General features: G+C 41.4%; 1 protein-coding gene across 2 annotated transcripts; it reads left to right on the forward strand.

The window, feature by feature from the left end:
* Window positions 1-2079: 2079 nt before the first annotated feature.
* Window positions 2080-11652, forward strand: LOC121272186. Of its 2 annotated transcripts, none has more exons than XM_041178699.1 (4): window positions 2080-2233; window positions 2320-2382; window positions 3662-3791; window positions 9990-11652. In XM_041178699.1, the coding sequence occupies exons 3-4, from the start codon at window positions 3694-3696 to the stop codon at window positions 10633-10635; spliced, it is 744 nt and encodes a 247-aa protein (XP_041034633.1). In that variant the 5' UTR covers window positions 2080-2233; window positions 2320-2382; window positions 3662-3693; the 3' UTR covers window positions 10636-11652. The 2 variants fall into 2 exon arrangements, with proteins under 2 accessions (XP_041034633.1, XP_041034632.1); XM_041178698.1 differs by having other exon boundaries at window positions 3673-3791.
* The last annotated feature ends 3001 nt before the right edge of the window (window positions 11653-14653 follow it).

Below are 14653 nucleotides of genomic sequence, written 5' to 3' on the forward strand. Positions count from 1 at the left end.
CCTATTAGGGAAGCGTAGGTGGACTCTTACTCTGTATCAAAGCAATGCTGCACTTGTCTGTTATAGCTGGAAGAAACAGAATTGAGCGAACATCACTCTACATCTAACCCGTTCTGTGCGTGAATTGGAAGTGTTTGATTCGACATTATGTAATGATGCTAGCCATTTACTCTCTCGTTAACATTTGACTTTCTGATAAATGCCATGTGGTCATGTGATAATGGTGCTTAAACATTATCTTCCATTCCAGGCGAAACAGAAAATGAGGAACTCCTCACTCGGATTCCCCACACGTTCTATGTTCAACGGTTACCCAGAGTGCCGATTATTTCAGATATAAACTTCCCACTATGTTGGCACCCAAAACAATTTTTATTCAGAGAGAATTAAAATCCCAACATGTTTTATCAAAACGTTTGTCTCTGTCTCATCTAAACATTCTTAAAAGCATATCGAAAGAGCGAATCCCAGATCATGAGGCCCATGTGAAAAAAAAATGCAGGGGAACGATTGGGCCTCAGTCTCAGAGCCTTGGCCTTATCAGGAAAACAAAACTGATCAAGGAGAGCGGACGGTGGGAAAATAATTCAGGATATGGAGAAATGAGGGGAGAGTGGGATAAGCTGAACTTCCCTTACAAAGGGCCAGCAAGACAAGACGGGCCGAATTTCCTCGCTATTTACAGTAACAATGCTCAGATTCTATGATTCGCCATCTATTTCGGCAGAGGCCTCTTTTGGTCATTCATCTGAAGAACAGTTCCTGCAACATTACAGTAATCCTACAGTACGATATATTCTATCATTGGGAGTTGTTGGATCAAATGCTAGAATCTGGGCTTTTAAATTTCTGAGTAAATACATTTCTCCTCAACTCAGTTCTAAATGGCCAACTCCTTACCCTGAGACTGCACTCTCCAACCAAGACAACCAGCCTCTTGGTGTTCACCTCTCGAGCCCTCAAGGCATTTTCTATCTTTCAATAAGATCGGTCATAATCCTGCTAAATTCCAGACTCGAAAAGGCGATTTTCCCTCAATAAAAGCGACAGTGCTCCCATTCGAAGAATTAATACCACTTTGTTGCACCTCATCTAAATCAAGGTTATTCTTCCTAAGGTGAGAAGATCAAAATTCCATGGTGCACTCCAGATGTGGTCTCACAAAGGCCAATACAATTTCAACAATGCTTCCTTACTGTGATACTTCAATTCCATTATGACGAATGCTAACATACAATTTTCAATCCTAATTGCTTGTTGTATCTGCAACTTTACAAGCTTTGTGTCCAAGAACACCAAAGTCCATTTGAATACCAAAATTTTACACTCTCGCACCATTTGAAATTTATTCCGATTCCCATTCCGCTTGCCAAGGTGGATAATTTCACACTTTCTATTTCATCTGGCCCACCCCGCCCAACCGTTTAACTTGTTCATCCATGTTCAGCCTATTTGTGCTTTCATCACGGCTTACTTTCTCACCTAGCCTTGTATCCTCAGTAAATTAGGAGCCATTAAACTTTGCTTCCTAATGTACGTCATTGATATTGACTGCAAATACCTGGATCCAAAACTTTGAACCTTGTGGCACTCCATCTTGCCATCCTGAAAATGATCTGTTTGTTCTTATTCTTTGTTTGCTGTTCAGTAACCAATTCCCAATGTACTACCTGCAATCCAATTAGCCCGAATCTCTTGATATTAACTTTTCTGTAGCAACTCATTATGCCTTCTGAAAACCGAAATACGCTACATCCCCAACTTTCTCTCTTGTTTAGGCCATTAGTCACAGCCACATTCTTCATATATGAGTCCAGATATTGAATTTTTGTAAAATATTAAAGTATAGTAGGGGCATTTTGTCTAGGCCTGGCCCTGTGTTCACCAAACATGAGTATTTTCGACCACGAGTCGTGGGCATGTTGATAGGGGGGTGATATGGATCTACCCCCTCCACAACTCTGTGGACTCTGAGGCCAACGTCATGCCCTATGACCCCGCCTTGAATGAGATCAACGATTTCACAACAGTCAGTATCACAGTGGATGCAACATTTACCACATTCTGTTATCAGGAGTCACATCTTGAAGCTACTTCAAGGACATAGTCTTGGCAAATTTAAGGTCATACACATCAGCAGGCTCATTGAATTGCTGTTATTAACTGGGTAGGTGCATCTCTCTGCGACTCACAGATATCCAGACAGTGAAGACAAAGGGAGTGAAGATTGCAAGTAAGAGATCGAATTTTCGGTGTTTATTATTTTTTTTAGCTCTTTCACACATTTGTCTCCCATTAATTACAGTTTCTCTATTCCAGACTACTCTCCTAGGCGGGGTACTGTGTCTTCAAAAGTTCTTTTTCACTTGCAGTGAAATCCAGGTAAAGTTTGACTCATTCCTCGAACAGTGAACAGTTTAATAGGGATATGACGGTGGATAAGGGGAAGTTTCAAGATTGCGAGCGATAGATATTACCTAGGCAATGTTATTAAGGGATATAGAATCAAGGCAGAAAAGATTCAATGAAATGGTGAACTAGCTTGAGGGGCTGAATCGCCTGTTCCAGTTCAAATGTTCATATTTGATTATTGCAGCCATTGTTTTCACTTTGTGAGGACCACAGGATTCTGCTTCCTTCCAAGTACAATGTAGCAATATTATTTAGTACTGAAAACTAACATGCCAATGGAACGTATTAAGTAGTAACTCAAGAAGTGGATCCATTGTGGACACAAAACAAATGTGTAAGTACATAGTTACATTATGACAACTCCTCGTTCCTGAGAGCACCAGAAATATAATATTTTATGGAAATAAACTGAATTTCAATTAAAATTTATATGGAGATGATGTTTTCCACACTGTGGAAAGTCTCTCTCTCCAACATTTTTTGGGCAGAATCACACCTAAGATTAAGGAAGCATCTTACTCCAACTCCATAAAACTTAAAGCCATAGATTTTTCTAAAATGACAAACTGGTTGAAAAGAAAACAGACAGAAGATACCAGTTTCCAATTCAGAAATAATCTGAATGTACACAGTGTGCATGCATATGAACAGTGCGAGGTATTTGGTCCCTGGATTAAATGAACCAGCAATCGGTTAAGCAGTAGCTCCAGCAGATACGAAATGAAGCTAACTTAATATCCGAATAAACCATAACTGTTTCAGAAGAAGAAAAGCAAATTTAAAGTGCGATGCAAATATTTCCTTTTTGCAGATTCTGCATTCAGCAGATATTTACAAAGTCCCATCTCAGTTGCTCTAGAAATAGAGATTCTGCATTGGGTGTCGGGAAATAACCTTTGCAAAGAACACTTCATTTCAATGAGATTTCGTGTTGTTTTTTCCTTTGCTTGACCTACACCACATATAAAATGATTTCATTATAAAACACATGTAGAGAAATGCAAAAGACTGCACACAAAGGCAAAAACTTCCAGACATGACGGTTTAATTATGCTGAACGTGCAGAAAGCGCATCGGACTTGAAGTAGTTATTGGAATCTCCCTCTAAATGGGGACTGTGATCACACGATCTTCTGCTATTTTTTTCTGCAAGTATGAACTGCGATCAGTCGGTGTCTCAATGCACTTCTCAGTGAATGATTACTGCTACTGGAAACCATTTCATACCATTGAGCTGATCCTTATTTAGTTCTGTTTCAGGACCTCCTGAGCTGATCCGCCATGAAATCTGTCTCTCTCCTCGTTCTCGCTTTTCTCTGTGCCCGCAAATTGGATGCAACTGAACTAAACGATGAAGTTTTAGCTAAAATTGTCAATGAGTAAGTGTTCCGTAATTCAGTGTCTTTCTTCAAACAATCACATTTCTGCGATTTTTCTATCTCTTTCCAGACAATGTGCAAAGTCACAGTTACTGACAAAATTCTAAACGGAAGGGCTTCAGGTATTGGGTACTGGGGACATGAGGCTCCACTCTGTACTATTAATTGTGGTACAGTTTTGGTGCCCTCTCAACACTGAATCACAAGGTTCTGGGTTCAAGACTCACTCAAGGGCTTAAGCACAAAAATCTTCAATCAACATCAGAAAATGTTTAACTGGCAATCACGTTGGTGTCTGTGAGAGTTAGCTGGGCAGAGTTAAAAAGAGCAGGGAGAATTCATTTCAAAAAGAGCAGGGAGATTTCACTTTTAAAAGAGTGCGGAGAGCGAGGAGACTATATTTTAAAAAGAGCGGGAGAGCAGGTGTGGAGTAACGTCATGAACCACAATGTGCTGCAAGTGCAGGGAAGGCAGTTGATCGGTGAGTGGGATTGGTGGGTATTTCAGGTCTTTACTGTAAAAGTAAGGCCTTCAGTTTGTGTTTCGGTCTCTAGCCTGTTTTTTTCTCAAAAATAGCTTGCTAAGTATAAGACCAATACTGGTGTAGAGAATGGTTGATTTTTCATATGTATAGAGCAGGGATACTAGAGTAATTAATTAATAAATCAAATAAAATATGATAGTGATGGAAGGACGTGTGATTTGTTGCTGCTGCAGCATGTGGTGTGCTGCTGGACACCAAGATGACCCAGAGCAAATACATCTGTAGTAAGTGCTTGCAGGTCGAGGAACTTTAGATCCGAGTTGAGGAGCTGGAGTCCAAGCTGCAGGCATTGCGCCACATCAGGAAGGGGGCAAGTTACCTGGACCCTTTGTTCCAGGAGGCAATCACACCCCTCAGGTTAGGTAATTCCAGTTTGATCTGTGATCAGGGACAGGAGGATGCGATACCAGATGAGGCAGGTATGGGGACCAAGAGGTTAGCATTCGAGGAGCTTTGGCCCCTGCAATTGTCCAACACATATGAGGTTTTTGCAAGCTGTGTAGACGAGAGTTGCGACTGCAGGGGGAATGAATTAACTGAGCATGGCAACCTGGTACAGGGAGACATTCAAGTGGGGCGAGGAAATAGGAGGAAGCTGGCAGCATAATAAGGGGGATAGATATTGTTCTTTGCAGCCATGAGCGTGAGTTCTGTTGCCTGTGTTGTCTGCCTGGTACCAAGGTTAATACCATCTCCTCAGGGCTGGAGAGGAACTTGGATTGGAAGTGGAGGAATCTTGTTGTCGTTGTCCATATTGGTACCAACGACATTTGTAGGACTGGGAAGGAGGCTCTGCTGATAGAGTTTGAACAGTTAGGAGCTAAATTAAAAAGCAGAACCTCCAAGGTAATAATCTCGGGATTACTACCTAAACCACGGGCAAACTGGCATGAGGTAAATAAAATCAAGGAGTTAAATGGGTGGCTCAGAGGTTGGTGTGGGAGGAATGGGTTTCAGTTCATCGGGCACTGGCACCAGTACTGGGATGCAAGACGGCTGTTCCAGTGGGACAGGCTTCACTTGAACCATGCTGACTCCAGTGTCCCGGCGAATCAAATAACTAGGGCTGTAGAGAAGGCTTTAAACTAAATGGAAGTGGTGGGGTGGCTGTTTGGAGGGGGTACGTAGGCTTATAAAGCAAAAGAATATGGCAGCTTTGCAGGACAGTTATTTAGGTAATGATGTCCAGAGTGTGACAGGAAAATAAAGAGTGCACAAATATATTATCAAAGTAGATACCAGGGGTCAAAGGAGGAAAATGATAAAAAAGGCATATTAATAGTTCTTTACTTAAATGCACGTAGTACTTGGAACAAAATAAATGAATTAATGGTACAAATAGAGGCAAATGGATATAGTCCTATAGCCATTATGGAGACATGGTTACAAGGAGATCAAAGCTGGGAACTAAATATTCAGGGGCATGTGACTTTTTGAAACGCCTGGCAGGAAGGAAAGGGTATTCAGGTACTTTTGTTAGTACGAGATGGAATAAGTATGATAGAAAGAAATGACATTGAGTTAAGAAATAATAAGGTGAAGAAGGCACATTTGGGCATAGTCTATAGGCCCCCTAACAGTAGCTATAATGTAGGACAGAGAATAGATCAGGAGATAATGAGTGTATGTAAAGAAGGCAGTACATTAATCATGGGTGACTTTAATCTTCATGTAGAACGGGAAAAGCAAATTGTCAGAGGTAGCCATGAGCAAGAATTCATAGGATGTATTCGGGACAGTTTCCTGGAACAATATGTTGTGGATCAAACAGGGATAAGGCTATTTTGGATCTGGTGAGGTGTAATAATGCAGGTTTAATAAATGATCTCAAAGTAAAAGATCCCCTAGGAAACTTTGGCCATATTATGGTAGAATTTAACATTCAGTTTGAGAGTGAGAAACTTGGGTTGGAAGCAACTGTGATAAAATTACATAATGGTAATTGCAAATTAATGAGGGAATATTTGGCTGGAGTGGACTGTGGAAGGTGTTTAGCAGAATAGGAAGTTGATTGACAATGGCAGATGTTTAAAAAAATGTTCATTACTCACAACAAAGATTTATCCCAGTGAGGAAGAAGGATTCTAGGGAGGGGATAAACCAACCATTGTTAATTGAGGAAGTTAAAGATAGTATCAAATGGAATGAAAACACTTAAAACGTGGCAAAGATTAGTGGTAAGGCAGATAATTTGGAATGTTTTAAAAGCCAACAAAAGATGGCCAAAAAGTATAAAGACGGAGAAAATAAACTTTGAGGTTAACTAGCAAGTAATATAAAAACCGACAGTAAGAGATTCTTTAAATATATAAAAAGGAAGAGGGAGGCCAAAGTGAACCTAGCCTTCATAGGGAATGAGCTGGGGAGATAATAATGGGTTAGCAGGAAATAGCAGAAGAGTTGAATAAATACTTTGCACCAGCCTTCATGGTAGAAGACACGAATAGCATTCCAAAAATGCTGAATGACGAAGGGGAAAAAGGAGTCTGGGGTGGGGTGGGGTTTGGGAGGAGGACATGAATGCGATAAGTAGCATTAGAGAAAAAGTACTGGGGAAATTAATGTGGCTGAAGACCGATAAATCGCTTGGACCTGATGGGTTGCATCCTAGGATATTAAAGGAAATAATTACTGAGACAGTGGATGCACTGGTAGTAATATTCCAAGAAAAGTCCCAGAGGATTAGAAAACTGCCAATGCAACGCCCTTAGTCATGAAAGGAGGGAGACAAAAAACTGGTAACTGTGGACCAGTTAGCTTAAAAGCCGCCATTGGGAAAATGTTAGAGTCGACTCTAAAAGAAGTTAGAGCAGAGTATTTGGAAATGCATAATATTATGAAGCAGAGTCAGCATGGCTTCATGAAGGGGAAAGAAGGGGAAATCATGCCTGACAAATTTATTAGAATTCTTTGAGGAGGTAACAAGCAGGATAGATGAAGGCGAACCATGGATGTAATATATTCGGATTTTCAAAAGGCATTTGATTCGGTACTGCACATAAGGCTACTTAATAGGATAAGAATCCATGGCGTTGGGTGTAGTATATTAGCATAGATAGAGGATTGGCTAACTAATAGAAATGAGTTAGTATAAGGGGGAAATTTTCAGGATGGCAACCTGTAACTAGTGGAGTGCCACAGGGATCAGTGCTGAGTCCACAATTGTTTACAATATCTATTAGTAACTTGGATGAGGGAAGTGAAAGCACTGTAGCCAAGTTTCTGGATGACATAAAAATAGGTGTGAAGGCAAACAGTAAGGATGACATAAAGGATCCACGGAGGGAGGTCGCCAGGTTAGGTGAGTGGGCATAAACATGACAGATCGAATATAATGAGGGAAAATGCGAAGTTATGCACGTTTGCAGGATGAGTAGAAGAGCTGAATAATTATGTAAGTGACGAAAGATTGCAGAAAGGTGCAACACAGAGGGATTTGGGTGTCCTTGTGTATGAATCACAAAAATTTAACATACAAGTTCAGCAGGTAATAAGGAAAGCAAATGGTATGTTGGCCTTTATTTCAAAGGGAATGGAGTATAAAAACAGGGAAGTCTTGCTAAAACTATACAAGACTAATTAGACCACACCTAGAATACTGTGAACAACTTTGGTCCCCTTATTTAAGAAAAAATGTACTCGCATTGGAGGCAGTCCAGCGAATGTTCATTAGGTTGACTGCGGGTATGGAGGGACTTTCTTATGAGGAAAGGTTGAGTAGGTTGGGCTTGTACTCAACGGAGTTTAGAAGAATGAAAGGCGACCTTATTGAAACATATAACATTCTTATGGTGCTTGACAGGATAGATGCTGAGAGGTTTTTCCCCATGTGGGAGAGCCGAGAACTAGAGGACATACTCTCAGAGTAAGGGGGCGCCCATTTAAGGCAGAGATGAGGAGGAATTTCTCCTCTCAGAGGATAGTGAATCGGTGGAATTCTTTGCAGCAGAGGGCTGTAGAGGTCGTTAAATATATTCAAAGCTGAGATAGAGAAATTTTTAATCAGTTACGGAATCAAGTGCTATGGAGTAAAGGCAGGAAAGTGGAATTGAGGATTATCAGATCAGCCATGATCTCATTGAATGTTGGAGCAGACTCTACTGACTGAATGACCTACTTCTGCCTCTAGGTCTTATGGTCATCTTACAGTCTTGTGGTATTTCTTTCTGTTCTGCTTCCTCTCTTTCCATTATGTTCTTTTGCTCCCTTCTTTTCTTTCTGATTTCTTTCTTTTTCTTTCTTTCTCTCTCTCTCTCTTTCCTTCTTCCTGTTTCTCTTTCCTTCTGTCCCTCTTTCGTCATTTCTTCATTTAATTTCTTTCTGATTTTCTCTGTCTTTTTCTATCTTTCTGTCTTTCTTTCGTTCTTTCTCATCTGTCTCTTCTCCCCAAAAATGTAATGACCGAAGCTTCACACTAACTAATGAACTTATTGACACAGACTGGATTGGATTCCTGAACGCATTCAACTCTCTGAACCTCAGTAATCCCCGAGGTAAAATCGTCTACCTCGGCAATAACCATAAATAAATAACCCAAACGTGTGTGGCGTTGTGTAGCGCAATAACACACCAGGTGAGATCAGTTAACGACGCTCAGGGACGGAACCTGGGAATTTCCTGATGTTTCCGGCTCTTTACACCTGGCATCAATCAGCCGTGTTGGTAAACTGTCTCGTCCCTGGTAGCTCTATGCTTTCAGTGGAGCTTTGAGGCTGGAAAGCTGTTGATAGAACAGGAGTGAGATAGGGAATCTGATCAAACTGACGAGTTTGTCTAACAGCTGTTGTGGGCAACCATTTAAAAATACTGACATTACAGCAAATTAATGACAGTTTGACAATGCATCCATTAATCTCGACCAGGCCGTATGAATTGGTTAAAAGTTAATCTAACGGTTTTTTGTGAAATAAAAGTGGCTAGATGTAACAGGAATGGCACCGCCTCAGAGCTCGTGGACGGATTATATCAGCAGCTGCTAAACCAAACGTTTCTCAAAGATATTCTTTGTGGTATTGAGATGCAGATCAAGGGAAATTGTGTTGCATGGATAAAAAAAAAATCGTCACTGACCGACATGAGGCAAATAATAATGAAAGGTTAATTTTCTGATTAAAAGATTAGAAAGCACGAACTAACATGCATAAAGCGCTTTTCTCGACTTCAGGTGCCCCTTACGGCCATAGAGCCAACAAATTACTGCTGAAGTATTTTCACTGTGTTAATTTAAGAGAAGCGATAGATAATTTACAATACCTCGCAATCAGCAATCAGATGTAATGGTATAGGATGTGCATTAAAGATTGCCCAGGAGACGGGTGAAACCTCTCCTGCCTCTTTTGCTCGCCGCATCATGCAACGTTCTGAGGTAAACAATTTTCCCATTTCATCCCAAAATTGGCAGTTCCGAATGGTCAGCAGTTCCTTAGTCCTGGGTCTGGAACTTTAGCCTTGATCAGAGAGCGATTGGAACGCTTACACAGTGAACGATTTCTTGTTTGGGAGGGGAGATAACGACTTTGAACGTTCTTATTGTAGCAACTTGCAACTCTGATATCTGGATATTGTGGGGTGGGGAGCGAGGGAGCACAGAGTGATTTATCCTTAGCTTCAGGAGTTGGCTCGACATCTTACTCTATCACTTTCTCTCCTGGTAGTTTCCGCAAGGCCCAGCAGAAAAATTATAAACAGTTCTCCTTTCTCCTCGCTTTGAATCCTAAGCAGTGCAACGCTTACGAGGACAACTTGTACATCAATGCTAACATCAGCAGTGGGAAGCCACACATCGATAAATCTCCAAACAGCTTCACTGCGCCGCTGAATTACATTGCAGTTTACCCAAATCCAAGCAAAATTTGTTCCGAATATAAGATATTGTTTATGAAACGTGAAAACCAGCGCGTGGCTGTGTGGTTTGCAAATAATGTCCAGTCTTTGAAAAACGGAGGGTGTGTAATATTCTACACCGAAAACACTCCGTGCACCAAGAAATGTTTCAGTGGAAAACATTTTAAAGACATTACTGAGCCTCTCCTGGACCATCCATTTGACACTTGGAGAACCGATAATAATACCACGATTCACAAATACTTTGTTTATGGACAAGTGTACAGGTGCGATCAGGGAAACAAGCCAAGAATCATTCACCATTTCAGGTGTTTAGATGAATTTGAAATCGACCCCGCAGGTAGCTTCCTCTTCCGAAAATGTAGCGAGAATAAACTGAGCTGTGGCCGATGTGATAAAAATAATGATTATTGTGTAAACCTTGAAATAAAAGATAAAAGCCCTGTTTCGCCTTGAACGTTCCCATTCCCCCTCGATCGTGTACGTTTTCCTGCTCTGCACTTATTCTGGTTACCGTTCACTCCTTGTACAGTCCTGATTTTCTTTACTGTGTCATTCTCCATCACTGTCCACGCCACATTTTCATACGGCACAGACTCTCCTACATCATCCATTCTGCTACTCGATATATTCTTCTGTCTCTGGACATGCCGTTCTCTCTTGTGCATTCCATACAATCCTGAGAAGATCCACGCAGTACACTCACCCCACGCTGATACTTGCCAAACTTGCTCAATACCTCGCCCATAGAGGATTCTCCCGTTACACAGAATTCTCCACTCTTGATTATCGAACAGACCGTCCATCTATCCTCACACACTCCTAACTCGTAAGCTGTTCATCCATGCTCACCCCTCAGCCACTCTTCTCATCCACGGACTCTGCTCCAGTACAGTCCCCGTCATATGGAATCCTCTACAGTACATCCCAAAACCATTCAATCAGTGCACACTACTGGACTCCCTGTTCCATTCCATCCTCTCTTTCAAACTGTCATACATTCTCATTCAAAAAATATTGATCAAAATCACTTTCCACCTGCACACATCCCCTCCAGGTCACTCCCAATGCACAGTCCATTCCATTACACTATCTAAATACACATTCCTTCCGTACAGTCATTTTCATGTGATTTCTATTCTCACACACGAGACCTCTACTTTTAGAATTCTGCCTCCTGTACATTTTCCCTGTACTCGGACATTGCCACTTTCTATTCATCTCCACAAGAATCTCAGTCCCTCTATCCAGAGACTCTTCTCCTTAATCTGCATTCCAATTGCCTGCAATGTACAACTTGGCTGACACAAACCAGTAAACGCTAATCCTTAAATCGCCGAACTATATTGCTGGAAGTTACCTTCGGTTTTTGAAAAATGCAATCCATTTAAATGAGAAAGAATCAACAGTTGAGCTCAGTAGGATTTTTTTTTTGCATTATTCGCTGCTTCGCAATAAACCTTCAGTTGCAAACATGTTGATTACTGTTTTCATTTCTGTCAAACTGGGAGTCTAATTTCAGGACTAGAGGAACAAGCGAGCCGATGGACAGGCCGTAAGCAGGACAGGAGAAGCATTCAGTGACATTGCGTCAACATTCTTCTGATGTTAGTTACCACATTGTACCAAAGCCCAGCCCGAACATATGAATAGAACCAGGCTAACAGGCTTACCATACAAAACACCTAAACACTGTAAAGCAAACAAACTGAAACTTGCGTCTTTATCGTTGGGAAACCTCACACGCCCCTTGGCAAGAGTGCAAACAATTCATTCCGAAGCAAGACAAATGTAGGAAAGCGGTGGGCTTTTGCATAGATTATTAGGGGGAAAAAAAAGGTGTGCAAGGGGCCGTGCTTGACAGATGTTCTAAGTCCAGGCTGTTCGAAGTATTATTGGCGAAGGAATAAAAGCGAAATGGTGGCCAGAGTCAAAATAATGGGAAGGGCGGCCGTGGGGGTGGGTGATGGTGGTGGTGGTGTGGGCAGAATGGTCATGTAACTGGACTTGTAACCAAACACGGTATTGAATACGGATTCATAATCCCTTCAGGGCAGCTCGCTTAATTTCAGTTCAAGCAATAAATCTGGAATCCAAATATAGTGTCAGTAATGGTGACCAAGAAGCTATCATTGATTGTCATAAATATCCAACTACTTCCCTAATGCCCTTTTCGAAAGGACATATACCATTCTTACACGGTCTGGTCTACATGTGACTCCGGATTCACTGTGTTGGATGTGGTTGGCAATGTGGTTGGCTCGTCACTACCCTCTACAATGGAATAAAAAGACACTTAACTCGAGGGCAACTAGGGATGGGCGATAAGTGTTGGCCATGTCAGTGATGCCCACAACCATGCAAAAATACATAAACACAATTCAACAGTCCCGGAGGTTTGGATTCAGCACCCGACGGGAGGCTACAGAAAGAAAAATCGTTGAAGTTATTTGGAAGAAAAGGTGATAATTTTAATAATAAAGTTTTAAGAATGTTGTGAAATAATTGCAGAAATGAAACACTTCACCACGCTCGCTAACCTGCGGGTAGGAAGTGAAGGGGTTAGTCCACAGGAAGTCATGGAGCGACATTACCAGAGGCCAAACTGAGAAGAGAGTTTCCTACGTAGAGTCAACGACAAAGGAAGATAGAAGCGTGACTTTTTCAGTGAATGATGCCGATGGGTCCTAGAGACAGTGACAGGCTAGACTAAGTATGGTGTGTTTAAGAAAGAGAGGGGCGAGTAAGAAAGTGCGAGAGGGGTCAGGGAACTGCAGAAGGAATCGAATAGAAATGTCACCTACAGAAGTACACAAACAAGTACAGATATATAAATATTTGAGAAGTAGAGAGCAGTGAGTGATATAGAGTGGCACCAGCAGAGAAAGTTAAAGGCTCCAACAGACCGTTGTAGAGAAAGTATAACTGAGTACAGAGATACAGAGAGACACCAGTAAAGCGGAATGGTTAAAATACAGGCAGCTACAGAAGCAACAACAGAGGGAGATGGAAATAACTGTAAAAGATATTATAATTAACAGATGGACAAGTACATAAGGAAATCAGTAAAAGCGTTGCAAGGTCAAATGAATAAGCACCACTATAGAAAGACAATAGTAGAGGTCAATAGACATGTGCGTGTGTGTGTGTTTGCGTATGTGTGTTTGTGTGTGTGTGTGTGTGTGTGTGTGTGTGTGTTTAATTTTGGCTGGGTGGATGATTTCTTGTGTGTGTGTTTTTGTGTGTGTGGAGAATTAGGCGTTCAGCTTTGCGTTTGTGTTGATACAGGCCTGCAGGAATGTGCATTTTATTCTATATGTGAATGTGGAAGTGCAGGTCTGTTTTTGCATGGGGGAGCCTGTTAGGCAGTGTGTGGAAAATAGTGTTCCACTGGGGTCTATACAGGTGGCTTGAATTGGCATAAGACCATAAGAACATAATGAGACAAGAAAAGGAGCAGTAGTAGACCATTCGGCCCTTTGAAATACTCTTCCATTGAATACAATCATGGTTTATCTGATTGTGGCCTTAACTTCACTTTGCTGCATGCTCAAAACCCACTCTCCCTCCATATAGACCTGAACGCCATGTAACTAAAAAAAAACCTGTCAAATTCAGCCTTAAATATATTCAATGAACCAGAAGCCTTAAACATATTCAATGAACCAGCCTCCATTGCTCGCTGGAGTATAGAATTCCAAACACTAATGATCCACTTTGAGAAGAAATTCCTCCTCCTCATCATCGTAAGTGGGAGAGTCATTATTTTCAAATAGTGGCCCCTAATGCTAGACCCCACAACTAACCCACCAAGCCAAGCCCTCTCAGAATCTTGGGTTCCATAAGATCACCTCTCATTCTTCTCCAATGGACATGGGCCCAATCTGCCCAACCATTCGTCCTAAAACAAATCCCACATCCCAGAAATCAGCCTAGCAAAACTTCTCTGACCAGCTTGCAATGCAAGTGTATCCCTCCTTATGTATGCTAACCAAAACTGCACAGAGTATTCTAGGGGTGATCTCCCTAATCCGCTCTGCAGTCGTGGCAAGACATCCCTACTTACATACCCCAAACCACTTACAGTAAAGGCCAACATTATGTTTGCCTTTCCAATTACTTGCTGTTACTACATGCTGACTTTTTGTGATTCATATACAAGGGCACCCTGGTTCCTCTGTACCGCAACATTCCCCGATCTCTCTCCATTTAAACAGTATACTTCTTTTCCATTCTTCCTGCCAAAATGGGCACCACACATTTTCCCACGTTATAATTAATCTACTAAATTTTGCCCACTCATTCAACCTATCTACATCCATTTGCAGCCTCGTTGAATCCTCCTCACACCTCTTTTTACCATCTATTTTCATATCAACAACACGTTTTGCTACAATATACTCTGCCCTTCATCTAAGTCAATACTATAGATCATAAATCATAGCGCATAAATAGTTGAGGCTCCAACAGTGAT

Source organism: Carcharodon carcharias, chromosome 33 (assembly GCF_017639515.1).
Source record: "Carcharodon carcharias isolate sCarCar2 chromosome 33, sCarCar2.pri, whole genome shotgun sequence".
In the NCBI taxonomy this organism is placed as follows: domain Eukaryota; kingdom Metazoa; phylum Chordata; class Chondrichthyes; order Lamniformes; family Lamnidae; genus Carcharodon; species Carcharodon carcharias.

Excerpts from the sequence above, each read along its gene's own strand:
- LOC121272186 (XM_041178699.1), top strand. The coding sequence starts at position 3,694 with ATGAAATCTGTCTCTCTCCTCGTTCTCGCTTTTCTCTGTGCCCGCAAA. Across the intron at positions 3,792-9,989 it reads TTAGCTAAAATTGTCAATGA|TTTCCGCAAGGCCCAGCAGA; the intron begins GTAAGTGTTCCG and ends CTCTCCTGGTAG.